General features: G+C 36.4%; 1 protein-coding gene across 2 annotated transcripts in view; it reads left to right on the top strand.

Moving 5' to 3' along the window:
* LOC114245344 (monocarboxylate transporter 1) overlaps positions 1 to 19,933 on the top strand; it is a 39,398-nt gene extending 19,465 nt beyond the window's left edge. For both annotated transcript variants that reach the window (XM_028177484.2, XM_089732268.1), the window contains exons 3-8: positions 8,548 to 8,818; positions 10,717 to 11,000; positions 11,440 to 11,796; positions 13,786 to 14,152; positions 15,580 to 15,771; positions 17,300 to 19,933. In XM_028177484.2, coding sequence (XP_028033285.2) covers positions 8,548 to 8,818; positions 10,717 to 11,000; positions 11,440 to 11,796; positions 13,786 to 14,152; positions 15,580 to 15,771; positions 17,300 to 17,436 — 1,608 coding nt within the window. In that variant the 3' untranslated portion in view covers positions 17,437 to 19,933. The remainder of the gene's footprint in view (positions 1 to 8,547; positions 8,819 to 10,716; positions 11,001 to 11,439; positions 11,797 to 13,785; positions 14,153 to 15,579; positions 15,772 to 17,299) is intronic.
* Positions 19,934 to 20,971: the final 1,038 nt, after the last annotated feature.

Genomic DNA, 20,971 nt, shown 5'->3' with positions numbered 1-20,971 from the left:
GTAAACATTGTCTGATTTTACCAATTTGGCCATTGCTGGGAGACCTGAAAATTGGGCTCATGAAACCTTCTTAGGTATTGTAACTTATGCCCAAATTCTATCACTGTAACGCCAGGCCCAAGTTTGTATGGATTTCGGGTTTGTCCTTTCTATGGCAAATAACATTTTTTACTTTTACAGTGTGTTAGTTTAATACATAAATGAAAAATATGAAAATGAAAATCAATGAATTAATAAATGAAAAATAAAAAAAATACATAAATATAAAACAATTTAAAGTATAAAAAGCTTATTCGAAGTGGTCTCCATTGGCTGCAATACAGTCCTTTAAACGTTGAGGCCAGTTATCAATAGAAGCACGCACTCTTTCCATGGGACCATTTTTCACTGCCAATGGTACGGATTGTTTTAGGGACTCCAAATTATCATGGCGTTTAGAGCAAGCCGTACTCTCTAAAACTGACCATAAATCATAATCCAGCGGATTAAGATCGGGACTAGACGACGGCCAGTCTTCAGCTCTGATGAAGTCCGAAACGTTCATTTCCAACCAAGACTGCGTAGACCGAGCTTTATGACCTGGCGCCGAGTCTTGCTGGAAGGACCATTCTTGGTGTTGTTAAGGGGCTTCACTACCTTCTCAAGAATGGTATCTTGATACATGTTTTGAACAAAATTTTTCCGAGCAGGGGGTCGGGACCGGGGTCGTATCCGTGACCTGGCCCCCTAAGAGTTAGGGGTCCCACCCATTTTGTGCGGGGAGGGACCCGGACGTGGGGTGGCGTGCTCTGCACGCTCACCCGCAATAGGAAGCCGGGTGATGGTAGACCGCGTTCCCCCGACCGCTCTGGGGGAAGGTGTAACGCGGCGCCATCAAAGCGGGCTCTCGGCCCGCTGAACGAGGGAACCGGTGGTCGTGTCGCTGGCGGCCACCGGTCCGGCGTCCGTGGGACGGTGGGATGGATGTAATGTGCTCTGCGTCAACCCTGTCCCGCCGTTTCAATAACCCCGACTGGGCTCCGGCCCGGTCCGAGTTAGGGCGCCGGTTGTGAGCGGCAGGAGTTTTTAGTGAGGTTCAACTCCCACATACCCCACCTGCCGCGCGGGTGGGGATCCGGCGATTTTCTCCTGTGGGAAAAAAAAAAAAAAAAGACCTCCCTTTGCGTACCGCTTCAGTAGTTGTTTTGATTTTACCACGCTATTCTCTTTTAAATTATCAGTTAAGAAATGACCAGTACGTCTCTTATAGGCTGCAAGTCCTAAGTCATATTTTAAAATACGCGACATGGTTTTAGGTGCTATCTTCATCTCCCGAGATAAAATCTTTTGCTTTCGGACAGGATTTCTTCGAATTCTTTCCCTTACTGCTTTGACCACCTTTTTCGTACGAACACTACGTGGACGGCCAGATCTTTTTCTATCACAAACAGAGGAGGTCTCATTGCACCTATTAATAGCCCGGTACACGAACATTTTACTAATACCAAGCGTATGGAGAGTTTTAAAAATTGCATTTGGCTCCATACCTACTTTGTGTAATGCAATCACAGCGATTCGGTTCTCTTTATCACTCCACTCCATTTTAATATCGCAAAATATTGTACAATGTATTGGCGCCAAAATGAGAAAACTCAATGAGCAATCATATAAAAATGACAGATTCCAAATTCAAATGTAATATTTTGTTTATTTTTAATTGTAACAGTATTTATGGCCAGACTAAGTATATAAAAATGAATTGCTGTTCGTTAGTCTCGCTAAAACTCGAGAACGGCTGGACTGATTTGGCTAATTTTGGTCTTGAATTATTTATGGAAGTCCAGAGAAGGTTTAAAAGGTAGATAAATATGAGAATGCTCGGAATTAAATAAAAATAACAATTTTGTTTCTCCTTTGATGTGTCCCGCGTCGGACGGATTCCTTTTGTTTGTTTTAAGTTTATTTTATACAAAAGTTTAGGTCTTTTATTTATCGATTGAGGCACTACGAAGTTTGCCGGGTCAGATAGTATTTTATAAATAAATTTCAATGTCACGCATGTCGCTTCGACTCTTGATTGGAACCGATATAAAATAATAATTTACCATCTAAATTTAGACGTTCTGAGAGCTTGTGCCGGTTAAACGAGTATGTATTTTTTAAAATTTGGAACAAGGTGTAAAATACTATTTGAAGATTTACGAATAAATAAAAGTAATTTCACTGCGCCGATAATACGTAATTTTTTTTTTGTCCATAAAAATGACTTTTAATTTGATCTATATCTTCTGAGTTGACATCTTGGCATCGTGTTATTATTTTATTTTAAGTGATCAGTGTTGGTTTTCGTATTGTCAATAATAAAACAAAAGACTAGAACGTATTACATCTAATATCTCAGTAATTATGGTCTAATTTTGCATGAATCTTTAAATTTTTTTGCCAACAAATTGTCACGATGTCGTCTGCCATATCAAATATGGGAATTGGGTGTAATTCTGGTGATAATGCAGTAAATTATTTATCATTATCATTATCGTATATGTGAACCTGAACACCTCCTACCCTAACCGAACTCTTGAAAGGCTATTCGTGAACCCATCGTGACCTGTTACATTTATCTGATTTCGCGAGGCGTAGACATAATTAAAACTACTAGTGATCCCACGGTATTCGAAATTCGACTGTAATTAATTGAAATTATAAGTTTGTACACAATTATGATTCTATTGTCAAAGAATTATTATACTTCTATAATCAAAGATTTCGCCAAGACTACGCTTTAGGTAAATATTAATAAAGACAAACAATATTTAATCTATTCTCAATTTGACCACAGACGTCAAGAACAAAAGTTTGACAATAAATAAATAGTATGCATGCACGTGTGCGTCAAATACACGTTAGTGTGTGTAATGTTTTTTTTTATTGATTTAATGTATTTTTAGGCATAATTTAAAAAAATATTAACATTCTGCACTCCTTCTCTATACTCTCTATAAGTGTGGGAAATTTCATACTCCTCCGTCCGCGCAATTTTCGTAAAAAGGGATACAAAGTTTTTCCTTCACGTATTAATATATAGATTATTTATTTACACAGCTTAATCTCGTTTGTATTACGTTTGTTCGACCATGAAAACTGCAGAGTATTCGAAACGTCAGAATTAATATAATGATAATAATAAGCGAGATTAAAATGTAGGTAGTTTTACAAAACGGGTTTTATTACTAAACTGGTACATGAGCTGAGCCTTTTTCAAGTGTCGTATGAGATGTCGATTACTTTACCGCTTCGTCTGATTCGTCAGATGGTTAGTGGGAGCTTTGTGCGTGGTGCACAGTTGCTTAATGACTCAATTATCATTTGATAGATATGTCACTTGTACCTATGACTGAATTCGATAATTTATCGAATTCTAGAGGACATCGCTCTATATTTTTTGCCCTAAAGCATTCACACGATTTATTTTGAACTAAGGATATTCGTGGGTCGAATAAATTGACTGCCAAATTTAATTTTAAGTTGACAGTGGCGCGACATTCGTCTTTGAACCCTGGCGATCGCTTCACATCAAAAGGCTCGTGAGGTCGTCTGCTCTACTACGCCAATTAATAAATATGACCCATCCAAAGACCCAAGTGATTATGTGAAGGCATTCGTAATTTTGAGACTGCCTACGTGACATATCTCACACGCTATAACGACGTCATACGACAAAGCATGGACCGAATTAATTTTACTTTACTGAGTGGTTCAACTGCCCAAAAAGGAGCTTCTTAACCTCCAGTCGTATCTGCTGTCCGTTAGTATGTGACACTCATGGTAGTTGATGACAGCGAAATCTTTGTTAACTTCATCAACACAAAACTTCTTCGTCCGAAATAAACTTACCACTCCTCGTGAAAACTACACGAAATTCAATTTAGTGTTTTGAATTGAGGTTACTTGAATCTAGTAGAACATTAAGTCGTGCTAACGATTTTTTCTTTCTCTACGTGCGTGAAAATGAATTGTTCTACTTTCATATTGATACAGCTGTCTTGTGTTTCAATTTCACCCAGCCTCTTAACACAAATGTATTTAATAAAGATTCGGGCTTAGATCGGGAATCGAATTCTATTAGCATTTATGACTATTAACGAATAAATCACAGGCGATATTATTTTAATGTTCTTAAAAAATTGTGTTTCAGAGAAATTCAATTAACGAAATAAATATGCCTATGAACATTCTGTAGTCATGCAAAAAATTTTGGTAAAAATGTAATACTTATCAGACGACCCAGCTTGTGAGTCCATAGCACCCAAGTGGCTACCGGAGCTCACAGATTTCAACAATGTAAATGCCGCCACCGACTTTGAGATACGAGTTAGAAGTTTACAGTACAGCTTCTGCCTCACTCTTCAAACCGAAACGCATACTGGTTCGCTGCAGAAATAGGCAGGGTGGTGGTACCTACCCTTGTGATCTTATAATCTACCTTCGCTATAAACTGTTCATACTCAGTGAACGCTGTTGATAATTGTGCAGTGGACCCTTTAGTCTACTTTACGATACCCAAGAGAAAAATGTGTCGGCCACATAAAATTTATAAATTTGATGGGTTGTGGTAAAAACACCTGTTGCTATTACTGGTGGTAGGACCTCTTGTGAGTCCGCGCGGGTAGGTACCACCGCCCTGCCTATTTCTGCCGTGAAGCAGTAATGCGTTTCGGTTTGAGGGGTAGGGCAGCCGTTGTAACTATACTGAGATCTTAGAACTTATATCTCAAGGTGAGTGGCGCATTTACGTTTAAATGTCTATGAGCTCCAGTAACCATTTAACACCAGGTGGGTTGTGAGCTCGTCCACACATCTAAGCAATAAAAAATAAAATAAAATAAATTGCAGCATTACGGGCCTATACCAACATCCTGGTTAATTCTGTACTGATATGTTCCGGTTTGAATTGTCCCTACACTGAGGTCGAATTCACCTTAGTCTTTGTTATCGTTTATTGACGTACCTCCATAAGGTACGGATCATGAATCACACAGAGTCACTTAGCAACACTAAGTAGGTTGTTAGAAGGTGTAATTTCTTACAGAAAGGAAAAAAACATTAATGAATTAAAGCTAACCTCGTATTCTTGTTAACACCTACTAGTTGCAAATAAATAGACTTCAATCAATGATTTTAATGGCGACGACCTGTGAGCTTAATGCAAATGTATTTGTTTGTCCATTACTAAAACAATCGGTTCTCATAAAACAGATTGCCGTGAACAATTACGCTTTGTTAACTATATAGTATGATTTTGCATAATAATACGTATTTTATAAATAGTAACGCACTGTTGAAATCTTCTTTGGAACGGAACAATTGGTAGTTATTTGTAAGCGATACCGTTACTGGATGTTAATTACAAATGTTACAGAAACATTGCGGTTTTAGTAAGCAGTAAAATGCGTGGTTCTTATACGGGATGTGACGTAGGCATGCATACCTATGTATAGAACAGAGCTGTTCAACTTTTTTGACTGTCAGGTCAAATGGTACTTTTAGGTATCACAAGCACCGGTCACCGTTTTAGTTGAATCCGTCGCTTGCGACGAAGTGCTCGATGAGTCAATTAACCCATAGACACAGCGCACTGAGTTTCTCACCGGATCTTCTCAGTGGGTCGCGTTTCCGATACGATAGTAAATTCTGCGAAGCACTGCTCTTGCTAGGGCCAGTGTTAGCAACACTTCCGGTTTGAGCCCCGTGAGCTCATCTACACGATAGGGTGAAGCTGAAATAGCCTCTCGAGGCTATCAGCATAGGTAGGAAAAAAAGAAAAAAATAGGTCAAACGGACGATGGATACCTTTTTGACTAGCCACGAATGGTTCCTATGCTAGTAAGATTTATGAAATAAAAAATGCAATATAACAAACAAACAAAAAACATTTTGGTAATTAAAATAAAACAAAAAAACATTTTAAGCCAAATAAAGAAAGAAAATTGCATGTTTATTAAATTGAAATCTAAGGTAGATGATTAGATCGTCGATAAAATGTCATTACTACTAAAGATAAAGTAAGGTTTATTATTGGAACATTGGAAGTAATGAGTTTGGTCGTTTACCTACCATACACAATCTTATCGAACGTCTTAGAACAAAAATCATTTAGCAGAACGAACGGTTTTAGCTTATTTAATTTATAATGAATGTTGAAGTGTTACTACTAAAACAACCTCCGAATAACATAAAATAGGTATAAAATAGGCACTTGTTTTGTATGTTTTTTTAGTTGTTTTATTGTAAAATATTACATTTCGCATACAATGGCCCTATTTTGGAATCCAATGGGGAATTTATTTACGGATAGGTACCCGGTCGAAGGGGGTAACGAACCGGGTTATATCGGACTCCGGCACCTCCAGAGAGGAAGAGGGAGACGAGGAGGGCCAAGGTAAAAGGATTTTATCTTGCGTTATGTGCGACGCTGAACGCCAAATATTTTCGAAAATGAAACTGACTCCTGCCGAGAATTTATTCTGGACTCACGAAACAAGAGTCGGAAACACCAACTTCTATACTAACGAAGACATTGGAACATATTGTAAATAATTTCTTTGATCGAAGTTTCGTTACATCTTCGTAGGTAATACTTATTGTTTTTGGTATCTTATGTGGTTACCCTTTGTCATTACTAATCAACATTATTTTTTTTGGGATAGGGCGTGTCTGGGCGTGTCGCCAACGCTGGTACGGATAGCCATGGACACTTCGATTATCTGATGCATGGACTTCATGTCTTAAGGTGGGCTGCAAAATTACTGTCTATTGTCGATCTGAATACAGTGCGACAAGGGTCGTAAGCCTAGCCTAGGTCATGAAAAATCCGTTCTACTTTCGAACGATGTGGATTCTGTTAAAAGTAAAACTATTGTCTCTTAAACTTCACTAAATTAATATGCGCTTATGAATATATTATGAAGGAACAAAACTCAAGCAAAATTCTTATTAAACGATTTGGTAAATAAAATAAAACTTCCTAATTTATTTTCCATATAAGCTTAAATCGCGAACAAACAATAGGACAACTTGAATGACATCATAATACGGGCATAATAATATTATTGTGTCTTCTGTTGAACAACGCTCAAGCTGTTCGGGATTATGACAAGAACGTTTTTTTCCCTTTGATTTGCACAGTGAATATACTTTATCTTTATTCTATATAATAATATATTCTATACATCACTAGAGTCTTTTGACTTACGAATTGCTTTAGTTTCTATTGTGAATTAATTGCGATTGTTCAACAATAGACGTGCCCTTGACACTATAACTATGAGATAACCGTCAAATGCGTACATAATATCGTTTTAAAATACATCGTTGAATTTTTTATCTATTTTTTACGGTTTCGTGCCATTATCATAGATGAAATTCGAATATTTAAATCTTAGGTGAACTAAAAATAAGCTGTAAATGAAAATGAGATTCATTATTTAAAATTTTGTAATAGAAAGGTATTTTACTATAAAAATAATATTAAGATATAAACTGAAGTAGTCAAATGCACATATTTCTGTTTCTAAAGATGGTATTATTACATTAATAGGACATATTTTACAGGGTTTCGATAGAACTGGCATATGGCAGGGTCTTACTATCGTCATATATATATTAAAAATGAGAAGTCATATTTTTGCTTTGACACCAAACACATATCTTAGGATAAAGTTTTTACATAACACACGGAACATCATCATCATTTAGCGGAAGTGCATTTCCAAAAATCATTTTTGCATGTATCATCCGGCCTTAGCATGAACTCAATTGAACTCCCCTCCTGTTATGAAACAATCAGTTTTGATTCTTCAAATATTAAATAAAACTCAGTGAACCCGCGTCCATAAACACAATTTACCTATATATAATACCCGACTGCTTGTGATTTGTTATCACTGAATAGATTCCAAGGTCAAGGTCATTTCATAAACACGTCACCAATCGACAGTTTTATCAAGATTGCACAGCTCTGGCGCATGATGATGTACTTTAATTAATTCATTGATAAATCATGTTTATTTATCATATTATGTGGATGTGAAGCGTAAATAATTTTACTTCACAATTCTTTCTGCACTGAGAAATTTATAACAATGGGTTATGTTTATTGGCTCGAAAACCTTGTCAGTTTAAATCGTGGACTGATTCAACTAAACGAATAATGAATTGGTATTTATAACTGTTGTGAAAACGTTTAATTTCGCTTACTAATTTTACAGGAGAGTGTTTTAACATGAGATATTTTTAATATTAATCACCTTCGCAATTTTTTTTTATTAGCAGTTAAATTATTTGTCTTTTAAAGTAAGATAAAATTATGTATTAATTTTGTTAATAGTAGTCAAAATATAGGTTCATTAAAAAAAAAAACTAAAATTAAACTACGCTCTTTTGACAGTATTTATGAGAAAAATACTGGTGATACCAAATGATTCCGCATATCGAATATTTTTGGAAATTGGACACTTTTAATGCGAAAAGACGATATCGCAGTAAAGTTTTGATTTAATTTTCTTTCAGTTTTCGACAAGATCTCTGGAGCCGTCTTTCGGTCTTCTATTCAAAGACTTGTTGGATGACCTTGGCGTCCGCACAACGGGTGCGTCCTTCATCGCTAGTACTTTGGACTCTGTAGTAAATTTCTCCGGCTTCTTCGTTGGCCCTGTTATAAAGACGTTCTCATACAGAAAAGTTTGTTTCGTCGGTTCAACGATATGTGCCCTCGGATTACTGTTCACCGCCCCGGCGAAGAGTATCGGCCATATATTGGCGACTTACAGCATTTTGGGAGGTGAGCTATTTTTTTACACAGAATATTTAATATTAGAGAACCGAATAAAATGGAAGCTGATGGTACAAAGAGCCACGAAGACCTTTCAAGGACACGACCTTGAGCAATAAAGTATGCGACTAAGGAAATTTAGTATTTAAATAAAATGCTATTCTTTATTAACATGTAGGACATAAATTGCTGAATGTTTGTTTTGTAAGTTACTAGCGACCCGCCCGTCGCTTCGCTTCGGAAACTGTAATTTAGTATTGATTTCTCCACTATTTAATGGATATTACTTAGAAACCTTTCTCTTCAATCACTCTATCTATTAAAAAAAAACCGCATCAAAATCCGTTGCGTAGTTTTAAAGATTTAAGCATAGGGATATAGGGACAGAGAAAGCGACTTTGTTTTATACTATGTAGTGATAACTAAACAAGATCCACCGAATGATAGGCGTCACAGATTGCCTGTTTTGTATCAATGGAAATTGTTATAATACAGTACATAGAATATAATTAAAATTTTACACGAAGTAAATTTTTAAATGGCCGCGAGCGTTTGTTGCTTCAATAAAATTAAATAAACATGTACGCTCTAGGAATAGTTTTCAGCGCTAGTAGTTCCCGCGTTTGAAACTGATTGACACCCAGCCCAAACATTGTTTGGCTACGTGTTCGGAGCTGCGGGATAAATTGAAACATTTACACCTAATTGTTTTATTACTCGTAAAACAGATAGGCCGTAAAATTCTTTAGTGTTGGCTCACGTCATCGAGGGAACCTATATATATTTTTTCTGATAATGAAAAACGAGAACACGCAACGACTTAAACTTTTTCTTTTTTGTTTTGAGTTTGCATTTGTTTATCGTTAATTTTATTTGCTACGTTGTAATAGACTTAAATTTAAATAAAATATTGTTTGGTTAAAACATAACTATCATACTGTTCAAGATTTTTTACTGGTGGTAGGACCTCTTGTGAGTCCGCGCGGGTGGGTAGGCACCACCACCCTGCCTATTTCTGCCGTGAAGGAGTAATGCGTTTCGATTTGAAGGGTGTGGAAGCCGTTGAAACTATACTCAAGACCTTAGAACTTATATCTCAAGGTGGGTGGTGCATTTACGTTGTAGATGTCTATGGGCTCCAGTAACCACTTAACACCAGGTGGGCTGTGAGCTCGTCCACCAAGTAATAAAAAATAAAATAATAAAAGATACAGAAAATTCTTTAAAAAACTGAAGTATTGTTTGTTAAAACATTATAGATATGTATTATATACGCGTACATAATTTAGGATTGTTTTTACGTAAAATCCTGTGCGTATAGCGTAATATAATTTAGTAAAATAAAATATCAACTTAGTAACATTTTACGTATTCACTCATTACTAACGTTTTACATTCTGAATTCTCGTTTTGACACGACTTGATAATTTCTTGGTCATTGTGTTGGCTTGTTTCTAGTTCAATGACTAAATATAGAATCTACAGTCCAATATTAACTAGGAATATTGTTAACAAACTAGCGTAGTGCAAATACTTTAGAAATGTATTTTTTTTAAACATGCTAGTCATGAAATGTTTATAATAAAAGAAAACAGACTCAAAAACTACCGAAGAGACCTTGTTCAAACTTAAGTGCGATCACACGTTCGAAACACCGGCTTTCAAATGACAATAAATTCGCTATGAAAAAAGTTTGGAGGTATCTATCACTCATTGAAATAAACAGTCTAATTGAAAACCTCATTTTATGAGGTCGGATAAAAACGATTTGTTTTCTGTGTGATAAGCTTATGGATCTTACATTGTTCTGCCTTTCGCTAGCAAGTATTTTCATTCCTTAACGAGATATCAAGGTGGGTATTTATGTTAAATCTGTTATTATAAATTTGTTTTATTTGTGTTTACAGGGTTTGGCGTAGGTCTAGCCTCGTCTTCTTCTTTTGTCTCCCTCAATCACTATTTCTCCAAGAAGCGAGGACAGGCCGTGGGTTTGTCCATGGCGGGAACCGGGTTCGGTTTGATGGTGATGCCACAACTAGTCAAATTACTACTGGGAGAGTACGGGTTCAGATGGACCGTAGTGATACTTGGAGCGCTGGCGTTCAACGCTGTAGTAGGATCATGTCTCCTTCAACCAATCAAAAGGCATCTAAAGGAAGTACCCGTGGACGCGGAAATGCAAAACATTAAAGTAAGTTTTATACTAAGGTGTTTCAATTACAAAATAGGAAAAGGAAGACAAGTAGAAAGCGATTTTAATATTGACTGTAAATTTATCACAAATGGGGAGAGAGAAATACAATAGTGAATCACCTACTACAATATGAAATTACTGGTGGTAGGACCTGTTGTGAGTTCGCGCGGGTAGGTACCACCGCCCTGCCTATTTTTGCCGTGAAGCAGTAATGCCTTTCGGTCTGAAGGGTAAGGCAGCCGTTGTAACTATACTGAGATCTTAGAACTTATATCTTAAGGTGGGTGGCGCGTTTACGTTGTAGATGTCTATGGGCTCCAGTAACCACTTAAAACCAGGTGGGCTGTGAGCTCGTCCATCCATCTAAGCAATAAATAAATAAAAACCTAATACGAAATTAAATGCTAGTTAATCGATAAACGACTTTCCGTTTTAGGAGATGGAATGCATTATGGAAAGCGACGAAGAAAACGAAGATAAATTCGAGATCAATCCTCTCGTCACGCATCCGATGCCGAAACTAACAACGCAGCGTTCCCACTCTAACATGAATCATCCTTCGGTTCGCACGATCGGGATGCCCCGCGCTAAGACCTGCGATAAACCGTTACAAGATTTTGAGAAGAACTCGAAGGTGTACCCGGGGCTCACCACCGCGGCCTCTGTGGGCGTGATGCCGAGAGTGACATCTAGCGGCAGCATGAACGAAGCGGCGCGCAGAAGGAAAGTCTCCGTCATCTCCAACATATCAAACATGGACTTCACGGGCAGCTATCTACAGCTCTATCTCGATGTAGGTGATGCATTTTAATTATTTCTGCCGTGAAGCAGTAATCCGTTTCGGCTTGAAGGGTGGGGCAGCCCTTGTAACTATACTTGAGACTTTAGAGCTCGTATCTCAAGGTGGGTGGCGCTAGATGTCTATGGGTTCCAGTTACCACTTAACACCCGGTGGGCTGTGAGATCGTCCTCCCATCTAAGCAATATTTAAAAAAATATATAATATTTATTTATATAATATATCAATGTCCTAAGTTTCATTTGAACCATTTACTTCGGGTACCCTAGAATATTTTTACCTTCGAACCAGTACTTCGAAGGCGAGTTGTCAATGGCCATTATTATTACCAATATACCAACATACCTTGTATTGTTAATGAATAGTATAAACTTACGTAATTTTCATGAAACCGTGTTCACATTCGTTTTCGCCTTTGATGGTTTTAATTAGCACGAGATGACGAATAAGCAATGTTTTATGCTAATGACTTCAAAACTATAATATTTCCTTTGGTTTTCACGAGTCGTTGACGTAAATAAAATTATTGTTTTTACGTATCGGTCGATAAATTTTTTTATACAATTGGACGGTAGTTAGGACAATATTCAAATGATGATGAATTGAAGCTTGTTCATTCGTAATCACGAAAACTGTAAAGTATTCCAAACTTTGAAACGACAATAAAATAAAATTATAAATACAACATTAAACCTTAACTTTGTTTTTTTAAATATGTAAAAATAAATTAAAACGCTATTTAGACTACCTAAAGGTTTAAAATTGCATGCGTTGTATATTTCTTCTCGTTGTCACGAGTTTCTTATTCACGAGATAAACGTTTTTCGTAACACTCAGGGGAAACAAAAAAATAAGTTTATTTCTTATGCTGTTTCATGAATATTCAATATTGTATCATAATGAAACTTGGTTTAAGGAAAATGATAGTTCTCTGAAAATATCAAAAAGAAGTATGCTTTTTAGCTTTAAAACTTCATCCATTCTAATATATGTATGTATACAGTCAAACCTGGATAAGCGAGAGTTCAAGGGAGCACAATCTTATTCTTGCTTATAGAGGTTTCTCACTAACCCGAGTTTCTCCTTAATGCACCTCTGAACTTCATTTCGCGATTTTCCGGATTCAAACGCATTCACTATTTTAAGTTTATCACTTAATGACAGTACTTTAATTTTCCGTTTTGACATGATGCAGAACAGAACTTTTCTTCGCAATTGATTAACGATAAACTGAGTAAGTCCGACAAACAGGACGGTACACAGGCACACGTGTCCATTCGAAAAAAATGCGATAAAATAACAACGTTATTTAGTTCCACGAAATAGAACAGGTTCAATATTGACGAGAAAACAATTCAAAAACAATGGTAGGGAGTTCCACAAAAGTTAACAATGAGTCATAAAATAACAGATGTTAAACTTGTAATTTGTTTTTTAATTTGTTCCTCCTAAATAATATAAATAAATAAAGCTCGACTCTCGCTTATAGAGGTATAGATAAGTAGCAGTCTCACTTACGGAGGTCCATGAGGGAAAAACGACTCTCTCTTACAGAGGTTTCTGTTTCTCTCTAATAGAGGTTTTGGGAGCTTAAAATGACGGGTCCTGGCTATTACTCTCACTTATAGAGTTTTCTCACTTATCCAGTTCTCACTTATCCAGGTTTGACTGTATTTGGACAGAGCGAACAGTAATTGCCAAAAAAGGAAGGGAGGGTGGATTTAAAATAATTTCTCAATTTGAGGCTCGTATGATAGTAATACATTTCATTGAATTCAATTGCGTGGGTAGGTACGTGTTGTTTTTGTTTTATAGCAGCGTTGTGGGTTCGAAGAAAATTCACTATCGATTGCTGTTCGAAGCTAACAAATGTTACGCCGCAATGTATATGACTTGATTAGGCTTTTTATAAACGAGTATAAAAGACGGTCTTTACGATTTCGTCGAACTCTAACCCGATTTATATTACGCTTGTAATTCCAGACAGCAGACGAAGAAGCGATACAAATGAAGACAATAAAAAAAGTCGAGCCCGTATCGGAAAAGAAGGGCTTCATTAGACGATTCATAGATCTGATGGATTTAGATTTGCTAAAGGACTGGTCCTTTCTGAACCTAATCCTAGGACTGGCTCTGTTTTGGAGCGGCGAGCTGCAGTTCAGGATGTTGACCCCGTTCTTTATAAGCAATTTAGGTTACAATATGGACGACACTGCGTTTTGTCTGTCGATGACCGCCATCTCTGATAATCTGGTGCGGCTGATCCTACCACCGATTTTCGACAGAACGACGATCTCGAAGAAATTGATATTTTTTATATCCTCGTTTTTCTTGGCCGCCACTAGATCAGGTAAGAATTGAGGTTACTCGATCCTGAGTATGTTTTTATTTGTAACAAAAACGAATAGGTACGTCACGAGCGCTTGTCGCGAGGCGCGTTCGCTATATATATTTTGATGTGCCATAAAAGAGTCGGCTATGAAAATTATGAACGAATAAAAGATGAAAGTTTGTTTATATCTCTCTATTTATCTAAAGTTTTTAGATTTAATACTAGACAGAGAGAGAACTATAGCTACTTATGACGTCAACACTAACTTTATGGAAAGAGAACATATCATTATTTCCAACGATAAAAACTTTAACACTAATATTACCGATCTTTATAAACTGATTTAAACTATTTATTTAGTATTCCTATATATTACCTAACTGTTATAGTTTTTCACTAAATAAATTCGTTTTCGTAAATGCCACATCAGTCTTAAGCGAAACGCGTGCGTGAGAATATTAATTGAAAATTAATGTTATCGTTAACAACGTTTCTAATTGATGCCCGTTAATAGTAATTATAAAGCACTTTTAAAGCTGGTCTGGTGGACAGTTCGTTACTGTGAATTCAGTCGTGTAATACAATCAAACCCGCAAAATTATAATTTGCGTAATTACTGGTGGTAGGCCCTCTTGTGAATCCGCACGGGTAGGTACCACCGCCCTGCCTATTTCTGCCGTGAAGCAGTAATGCGTTTCGGTTTGAAGGGTGGGGCAGCCGTTGTAACTATATTGAGACCTTAGAACTTATATCTCAAGGTGGGTGGCGCATTTACGTTGTAGATGTCCATGGGCTTCAGTAACCACTTAACACCAGGTGGACTGTGAGCTCGTCCACCCATCTAAGCAATAAAAAAAAGTTTTAATTGTACACTTTATCAATGTTTATTCATATTGTATTAAATATAACTAAAGATAATTATTCTATTCGCCCGTAAATGTCGATGACCGTATGTCTGGAGGGTAGCATTAGCGGTATTTGTGCCAAACCTCTGTTTTTTTCTCCTGTTAGCCTATTAATAGTAAGGGGCTATTCCAGCTACGCTCGGATGACTAGGTGAGCTCACGGGTTCAATCTGAGAGAATTTGCTAACATTGCCCTAGCAAAAGCAGTGCTTCGCAGAATCTATGACCGGTTCGGAAATGCGACCGCGTGATAGATTCTTCTGGGAAGATCAGGCGAGAAACTCAGTGGGGCACTAAAGGCGGCCCTTAGCGATTTATCAAGTGACAAAATAAATATGAGACTTGAATCTCCGATCTCTGGGTTACATTAATTACTTAGTATTGGGTCGTCCTGGGTCATCCTGTTTTGGTCGAGAAGCAGTCATGCCTTCCGTTTTCAAGCTTGTAAGACTTGGTCCGCAAGTTAGTTGGACCACTTTCGTCTCAAAACTATCGAGTCGAACCCTAAAACTAAGAATTTAAAACGTATTTTAATTTCAGTACTAGCCGAGCAAACTGAATGGGTGTCGCTGATGATATGGCTGTCTATATGCGGCTTCTTCCGTGGGATGTGTCTCAGCAACTTCACCCTAACGATATCCGAGTACTGTCCCTTGGAGAAACTGCCCGCGGCTTTCGGACTGCACATGGTCAGCAAGGGTGTGCTCGTCGTATTGATCGGGCCAATGATTGGTGAGGACAAGTTTTAATTATAACACAATACTACAAAAAGAATTTCGTTCTTTGCCCTAACGTTTATACTAGGTTTTTCCGGTTGATTATTCACAAAAAAACGAAAATAAAATTCCCTTTTTTGGTAAAAAGTATGCTTTTGTGATAGTTATAGTAATAATACTCATTTTTTAATTTTTTTTTATAAATTTTAATTAATTTTAATATGTACTTTCAAAAAAATTAAATAAATTTTAATTTCTATTTTATAGTTGGATTTTCTACAATAGCGTATTTTGTTAGTTTTTTGAATTTACATTAAATAATTTGTAAAGAAAATTTTACGGTTTAAACCATTAAAAAACAAAGATAAAAGATAAAAAGTTATTCATTTACGAAAAGATAAGATAACAACTTATTAACAGTAACAATATAATTACAATTTAACCTACACATTGTATTTTAGATTTTAGTGGTAATGTGTTTTTATTTTAATTTCGTATTTCTTTTATTGCTTAGCTTGGTGGACGAGCTCACGGCCCACCTGGTGTTAAGTGGTTACCAGAGCCCATAGACATCAACAACGTAAAGCCGCGACCCACCTTGAGACATGAGGTGTAAGGTCTCACGTTTAACCGTACAACGGCTGCCCCGCCCTTCAAACCGAAACGCATTACTGCTTCACGGCAGAAATAGGCGGGGCGGTGGTACCTACCCGTGCGGACTCACAAGACGTCCTACCACCAGTAATTTAACGAATAGTTGATGCAGATAATGTTTTGCGAGTGTACATTCAGCTTGCTAAGATAACAAAAAGTGCGTATTGTGATGGCACACGCGTAGAAACTATCATTCAACGTCTTTACTGTGTCTCCCTCAAACACAGCCCACTGAGTTTCTCACCGAATCTTCTCAATGAGTGGCGTTTCCGTTCCGGTGGTAGATTCGGCAAAGCACTGCTCTTGCTAGGGCCATTGTTAGCAACTTCATCAGGTTTGAGCCCCGTGAGCTCACCTACTAGCTCGATGAATCTAGTATGATCCCTGGAGGTCACTAGAATAGCTAGAAAAATAAACGGTATCACCCATTTCGTAGTAATAGGGTGTCAGTTTGAAAAGCCATTATACAATTGAAAGTTTAACCTCATGTTTCGTGGGTTACGTTTTGATGTCTATGGGCCGCATGTTAATCATTTAACACAAGCCAGCTAAGTCCACTGCTTTATTTACAGCAAGAGAAAAACCGAAAGATGAGCATTTACCGTATGAACAAATATTAAAGTTATTATCCAAGCTTGTATGTTTATAAAGAAATTACTGGGCGTTTAAAATTAATACATTAATATTTATTGTCATTATTATTAGGGAGTCCAACACTCATATAAATATTAGCCTATCCATTAAGGACATGTCTTTTCTACATGGACACCATGTTTCAAGTCAATAGGATGCATGGTTCAGTAGTTATAACGGAACATCCGTAAAAACCACTGTAGATTTATATATTAGTATAGATTATAATTCAAGTTAATGTACTGTTTTTTTTTCAGGATACGTAAGAGATTACACGGGCAGTTTCGCTCTATGCATTCACGTGCAAAACGCAATGATAATGTCCTGCGTTTTAGTTTGGGGCATCGAATACGTTGTAACGTTAACGAGACGCAGGAAGATCGTCCAAATATAATAAATAACCTGTTTTTATGTTTATTAGTTAAAATGTAAACGCAACGGGTGATGTTCTGTGAGTATTTCATGTAGACACGCGCTTCGGGACGATAGACGAAGTACGTAGATTGAGAAGAACGTAGTCTTATTATATTTTCGAGGTTGGCTTTTGTTTTTGATAACCTTTAATATTGTGTATTATTGTTCATCGTTAACTGTTTTTCGAAAAGAAATAATTTTTATTAAGGGTATTTTTGCTGAGAAACTGCGAAAGGAAATTGTTAGCGAACTATTAATACAGGCGGAGATTCTTCCATGATATAACATTAAAAATTGTTATTTTTACCAGCAATATATGCTGGGGCTACATTAGCGGACGAAGATTCGTGTCGCGTTCGCGCGCTAAAAACATCGGTTTACGGGCATACGTAATGTTCTTGTCTACATTACGCCGGCTAAGATTCGTGTCGCATTGACGCGATGCATCATTTATTCATTACTGGTGGTAGGACCTCTTGTTAGTCCGCACGGGTAGGTACCACCACCCTGCCTCTTTCTGCCGTGAAGCAGTAACGCGTTTCGGTTTGAAGGGTGGGGCGCCGTTGTAACGATTTTGAGATTTTAGAACTTATACCTCAAGGTGGTTGGCGCATTTACGTTGTAGATGTTTATGGGCTCCAGTAACAATTTAACAAACAGGTGGGCTGTGAGCTCGTCCACCCATCTAAGCAATAAATAAATAAAAAATCGTTGCCCGTTGTGTTGTGGTGTGCGACAGAGACGTAGTTTAAATACAATTGAATGAATTCCAACACTTTTTTGTTACTCCGCTCCACGATGTACAAGAAAACAAGCACGTTCGAACCGCATCAAAGTCTGGACGAGACTGAAGTGACGTAGGTGTAGCGAATATTGTCGCGACAAATCCCTTTGATACGCGCCAGTTTACCGACAGTACTCGATAGTACATCGTCGTCGCCCGAATACTACGCGTTGCAACGATCTACTCAGCCACACTCGTTCATAACACGAATATTCGCGGTAACTCGCTAATGTAGCCCCAGCTTTAGAGATGAATGACGCACGGGGTCAGCGACCTCTGTAATTAGCGAACTGTCTGTGATTAGTTCCGACAAATGTGTTCTTGTTGAGTTAGTTAATTCGGAAATTAATAATCCGTTGCGTTAATATAAATTTGAATCGTTCAATGAATGTACAAATAGGATTTTTAGTATTATCTAAACGGTTTGAAGTTTGCCAAATTTAATGTTATAATACCGTACCCGTGAAATGTAAGTTGTCTGTGTAATATATGCACTAAATGTACTCTGGTTACTCGCGTGTGTGATCGTAATCATAGATCATGCTCAAGATAAACACGAAATAACAAAAAAACATTTCTCTTGATATTCAAACAATGGGTAAAATCTAATTAGACTTACATTTGTGTAATTTTTAGGAGTATGTTAAATTTATGTTGACAAATTTTTTCAGCGTTCTCGTAAGACTGAAAATCGTTATTCTTTCTAATTTAAACATTTACCGAAAACAACAATTAATATTAGTAATCTATTAATCAATCAACTTTACTACAACTTATACTTTACAACTTATATTATTTGATTTGTTCTAACGTGTATATACATAATTTTTTTTCATAAATTTAAACTATTCGAATGTGACCAGTGAATTAAAATGTGAAACGCTCTTTTCGTAAGAGAATTGTAATGTAAAACTTTTAGACTTTTTAACAATTAATATTTTTAGACGTCTGTAGTTTCGAGAGGTTTTATAGATATTTTAGATGACATTAATTTATAAAAACATTATGTGCTAAATAGTTTAGAATTTAGTAGATTAACGATAGTTTGACATTGTATTCGTGTTCAGAATTTATTAGCCGATGTTAACTATGGAACATCAGTTAGGTTAATGACAATTTCGCTCAATAATTATGACATTGACAAGTAAACTAAAAAGTTTGACGACTTAAATACTCGATTTTATTCGATGCATTATCTAGATATCAGCAGCTGTTTCAAGTTATACTAGTAAGCTATACTCTGATTGATAATGATATTTTGATAGAACCATGACAATTTATTCAATATGAAAATCGTGGGAAATGGTACAAAACGAGATGTCAATAGGGAACTGGACATCTTTAATTTTTTTTAAATGGCCACGTATTCTTCTAAACTAAACTGAATGCATATCTTTTACGAGTGACGTCGTTTGGGGGTAATGTAACAACAACAAAAAATAACTATGTAACCCAATTTATAAACTAAAATACGATAGCCACATGCAACATCAGCAGGGAAATTTGTAGCCAATATTTATAGTAGTTTGACATTAGAATTATTGATATTCCATAAGATTATTATTTGTTACTTAATTAATATATCCTTTATACATGCTTTTTATTTTGTACTATTATTAGAGTACGTTTGTCGATTCTATAAATTGGCAACTTGTGTTACTTTGATATATATACACATTTATTTTTGTCAGTTTTTTTTGTTTTTTTTTTTTTGTTGGTTATATGAGTAAAAACAATGGACACATGTGATGTAATAATTGAAGAAACAGATTCAGTTTTGTTTAATACAAATCCGGCAGTTTTGTTATCACATTTAACAAGGTAATAAATATTTCGCGTTAAATAAATATTTGATGCAAGGTACTGTGGAAATGCCTTTAAGAAAATGTCCACGTAAAATTAGCTTTCGAATTTAATACGTACATAAAATGTATTGCGCTTCCACTAAATGTATTATAATGTGATTGCCTAATACTATAAAGCTAATTTTCCTTTTGTCGTTGACATAATATGTATACATTATGCCAGAAGCAATGAATGTTATTTGAAAAGTTTGTATACAAAGCTCGGTACTTTTTCTGGGAAAGGGGTTGCTTAGAATATAATTGAAGACATGAGGGGATGAAGGGGATATGATACAATTTTTTGATTTTTAAGAAAACAGGCAACAAACTTTAGTTACTTGTACTTTTTCTTTGTAAACAACTCCTTCATCAGTTGCAATTTCTAAAAATAGCCTTTTAACCCGGAGTTTTAAGGTCTAATATGGTTTATAGGCGCATAGCACCTTCATTCAATGTAAAAACTGAAAAATCTTAAAAATAGTACTTAACCCCTTCATCCACTCATGTCTTCAATTATATATTGTACGTTGCTTGAAATTAGATTCCAAAAGGCTAGTTGCTGTTTGACTGTAATCATCATTGCTGATGGTTTTTTTTCAATCACCACTACGAAAGGGTAGATGAGCAAACGGCTCAAGTGGTGGTAAGCAGTGACCGTCACTCGCGGACTTCCTTGCTACATTTTTTTTAAGGACAGCTTTAAAATGTCATATCGTCGCTGTCAAACCAAAATCTGCTATGTGCAAAAACTATATTTTGAATTAACGAGTAAAAATATTTTCGTATAAAATTTTATATGAAGGTGAATTTTTAAGAACTATATCAAATGAAAGCTATAAATAAATATTAAAGCTATATCTTTAGCTATAGGTTATAACCACATAACA

This window comes from Bombyx mandarina, chromosome 13 (assembly GCF_030267445.1).
Source record: "Bombyx mandarina strain Sakado chromosome 13, ASM3026744v2".
Lineage (NCBI taxonomy): Eukaryota > Metazoa > Arthropoda > Insecta > Lepidoptera > Bombycidae > Bombyx > Bombyx mandarina.
Note: the sequence above shows the minus strand (reverse complement) of the source record. Positions and strands in the feature narration are given on the sequence as shown.